Source organism: Stigmatopora argus, chromosome 5, assembly GCF_051989625.1.
Source record: "Stigmatopora argus isolate UIUO_Sarg chromosome 5, RoL_Sarg_1.0, whole genome shotgun sequence".
In the NCBI taxonomy this organism is placed as follows: Eukaryota; Metazoa; Chordata; class Actinopteri; order Syngnathiformes; family Syngnathidae; genus Stigmatopora; species Stigmatopora argus.
In genome coordinates this window covers 10827501-10830895 of record NC_135391.1, presented here as the reverse complement: position 1 = coordinate 10830895, position 3395 = coordinate 10827501, and the positions used below count along the sequence as shown (strand labels likewise).

The 3395-nt window shown below is 38.3% G+C and overlaps 1 protein-coding gene across 5 annotated transcripts; it reads left to right on the top strand.

Annotated features, from left to right (window-relative positions):
- Positions 1–500: 500 nt before the first annotated feature.
- On the top strand, positions 501–2002 carry LOC144074281 (uncharacterized). 5 transcript variants are annotated; one of them, XM_077600626.1, is made up of 6 exons: positions 501–636; positions 1206–1297; positions 1408–1499; positions 1585–1672; positions 1758–1777; positions 1864–2002. In XM_077600626.1, the coding sequence occupies exons 1-6, from the start codon at positions 561–563 to the stop codon at positions 1952–1954; spliced, it is 459 nt and encodes a 152-aa protein (XP_077456752.1). In that variant the 5' UTR covers positions 501–560; the 3' UTR covers positions 1955–2002. The 5 variants fall into 5 exon arrangements, with proteins under 5 accessions (XP_077456752.1, XP_077456753.1, XP_077456754.1 ...); XM_077600627.1 differs by having other exon boundaries at positions 502–636; positions 1923–2002; XM_077600630.1 differs by lacking the exon at positions 1585–1672 and having other exon boundaries at positions 516–636.
- The last annotated feature ends 1393 nt before the right edge of the window (positions 2003–3395 follow it).

Below are 3395 nucleotides of genomic sequence, written 5' to 3'. Positions count from 1 at the left end.
CAAGGAGGTTCGATCAGGCCCGCAGGATAATTTGAAAGTGGAAAAAAATGCATAAAAGACATGGAATTAATATTTTTTTCTTAAAAAACGACATAGTATAGTAAGGCTTTTTTTCCTAAAAAACGACATAGTATAGTAAGGCTTTTTTCCTAAAAAACGACATAGTATAGTAAGGTTTTTTTCTTAAAAAACGACATAGTGTATATAGTAAGGCTTTTTTTCTTTAAAAAAAAAAACGACATAGTATAGTAAGGCTTTTTTTCTTAAAATACGACATAGTATATAGTAAGGCTTTTTAATTTGTAAAAAATGATCATGTATAGTAAGGCTTTTTTCTTTAAAAATGACCATGTATAGTAAGGCTTTTTATTTTTTTAAAATGACCATGCAAAGTAAGGCTTTTTATATAAATAAAAAAACGAACACACTCTTTTACAGCATCAAGACTACAAAAATGGCGACTATAGTACGTCATCTTCCAAACATGGTCATTGAGTCGGGAGGACAAATCACCTCCTATGGGCGTGGTTACGCACATTGGTGACGCAGGTGCTTAAATTATGCACCTGCGCAGCATCTCGCCCCTTGGCGCAGACATTTCCATGCCGTCGGTCGAACGACTAGCACCCAAACGAGGTAAGCCCTAGACTAGAGCAATTTACTGGCCTATGTGCATTTTTAACACCCTACCGGGAGATTTTTTTAAGAATCAATTGAGCCAAAACGCCAACAAATCTGTTAGTTTATTGCCAGGTCGAACACACCGTCGACATTTGAAGTATGGGCTCTTTGGCATGTCACTAGCTAGCTTAGCATTAGCCTCACGACATTTGACTTCAAAAGTATTTTGTCCGTATTCTCTCCATTATTGAGTCGTGGGGGAAGACTTCATTTTATCAAACAAAGCCGAGATATCAACGGTCAGTTTGCCAGGTGAAGGTGTGTTGAATGTAATGATAGTTTTCACTGCGATTGCTAAACGCCCTTTTCCAATTTGTAATTCTGTTTTAAACAAAAATCATTGATACCAAAATTTGTTTAGCCGACTTTGGCCTAGTTTTTAACATCAGTCTGTATATTGAATTGCTTTGTCTGGAAAGGGGAAATTAGCACCGAGCACTCACTAACTTATTTTCATTCTTTATCTTGATTATTTACTTTAAGATTTCTCTTTCCTGTAATAATTGTTTGCACTTCCCAAATAGGTTGGTTAAATGAAGATGAAGCTTTTCCCGTGTGTCCAGAACCATGCACACCCTTGAGGGGAGGGGAGAGGAGACTGGGCCAAGGTATCAAGGTAATACTAATTACCCCCCCCCCCCCCCCCAAAAACCCACCTAAACCCATCTGTTGAATCTCCAGTCTCTGTATATGATAACTTTTGCTCTATTTTTTTGCATGCACCAGGTCCATGGTGATGTCCAGACCCTGGAGGACCAGGTGATCTTCCCAGGTTGCCCACTTGAAGATGATGCATCGTCTCTGAACTCTGCTCTGAGGTTAATACCGTATTTTCACGCCTATTAAGCGCATCGTTTCTTACGCCGCAGTGTCAGTAACTAGTGCTATTTCTGTATTTTAGACACACAAAGCACGCACTATTTCGTCAGACGCATATATTTCATATGGATTAAGATCGAAATGCGATAGCAGCTTATTTCCGGGTTATATTGTAATGTATCCAAGTCAAAACATTTCAATCTCACATTATTTCATTGACTAAAGTTGCAATTTACTAACCCCCTCTTATTTTATAGGTGATGTCCCGATCCCTAAGGTGAGGAGGATTTCTTTTTTTTTTCTAATCAGAAATTTCAATAAAAGAGATTTGAGTGTCATTTGTCTTTGTTAAAACACTTGGAGAAAAAAGACCCAAGACCCTCAATGGTCTTTTTTTTTTTTGGTGTTGCTTTTGTCTACAGGTGGAGAACACCAGCTATGCCAATCAATGTGATCCTAAGTGTGCAAATGTATTTCTTTGAATAAAAATTCTAAAATGTCATGTTGCTTGCATTCCTTTGCTAATTCTATGAAGAAAAATACATGAGTATATTTCAAAGGTTTTATTTTCCCACAAAATTGGGTAATTGAGAATTTCACAGATCTTCCAGCATTAAAAGATGAGGTTTTGTTTCCATTGATGAATCTCTTCTTGGCACTGGATGGAATTCTGGGGAGAAAAAAAAGAGGGTCAAAGCACAATAGACTAAGTCCAACATTAAAAAAAAATAGACTGGGGGCCAGTTAGGTCAAAAGATTTGACCACAAAACACTAAGTTAGGTTTTACCAACATGAGAAAGACCCATCTCTCTTTTCAGATGTGGTGGGAGATATACTGGATAGGGGCCCTCAAGATGTTGGTGTCAAAGGCTGTGCCACGGTCCAAAGTCACCTTTCTTTAGCGTTGATTTGGTAAACTTGGGTGGACCTTTAAGAGAAGCAAAATAGAATATTTTTAGTACACATGACATGAAAATAATAAAACAAATAACCTGAAAAACAGGTCTTACCTCATACACGACTTCTTTGGTCTTGTAGATTTGGACAGCTTCCACCATCTCTGTGGCTTTAAACCTCTGCAAAACACCACAGCATGATTATGTCATTGCTTATTTAACCATTTTGATGCACAAATAACTCCCATTCAATCAAAAAAATAAAATACTTCTCACAAAGCTCTTAGACGGAGGAAAAATGGTTGTTTAAACGAGTCAAAAATGACCCCTGTGCTACGGTTGAATGACTGTCTCGCTTAGGTTTTGTCAAAACCACATTTAAAAATCAAAAGGTCCAAGCCCTTTAGTCTTCCTTTAGGAAAGGGAAGGGCAAAGGTATATACGTATTCTAGAAGTGTACTGTTTATTCCTTACACCTCCACTTGATGGCACTAGCGTGGGTGTGAGTTATCCACAAAGGATCTTGCTATTAAAAATCAACGCCAACCCAGTTAAAGTGTCTTCATTCAAAATTGGAGTGTATCATGATGCTAAACAAGCTAATTTAGGAAAGCCGTGAACACTGGTCGCTGATATCTAAACATTACTGTGACAACAAAATTTCCCGAATACGGGATGAATAAAGTTATCCAATCCAATTACACGGGTAGAGGAATTAGAAGCTATTAAAAAAAGACTCACTTTGCCGACAAACTGCTCCTTTTTGGCCGTTATGGCCACATTCTTGATGTTTCCCAGCAGTCTGTCCTCGTTGAGGGACTGAAATACACAATGGAAGGGTTTCTTTTTAAACATTAAGAGCAATAGGTGATGCGATGTAGCCAACTTGCTAGCAAACATTTGTGTTAGCATCCACGTCGGGGCTACATCACGCCAATGAAGCACGTTCCCGTCAAAAAGCACTCTTGAAATGAGAACTGGGGCTACGAAATCCCCAA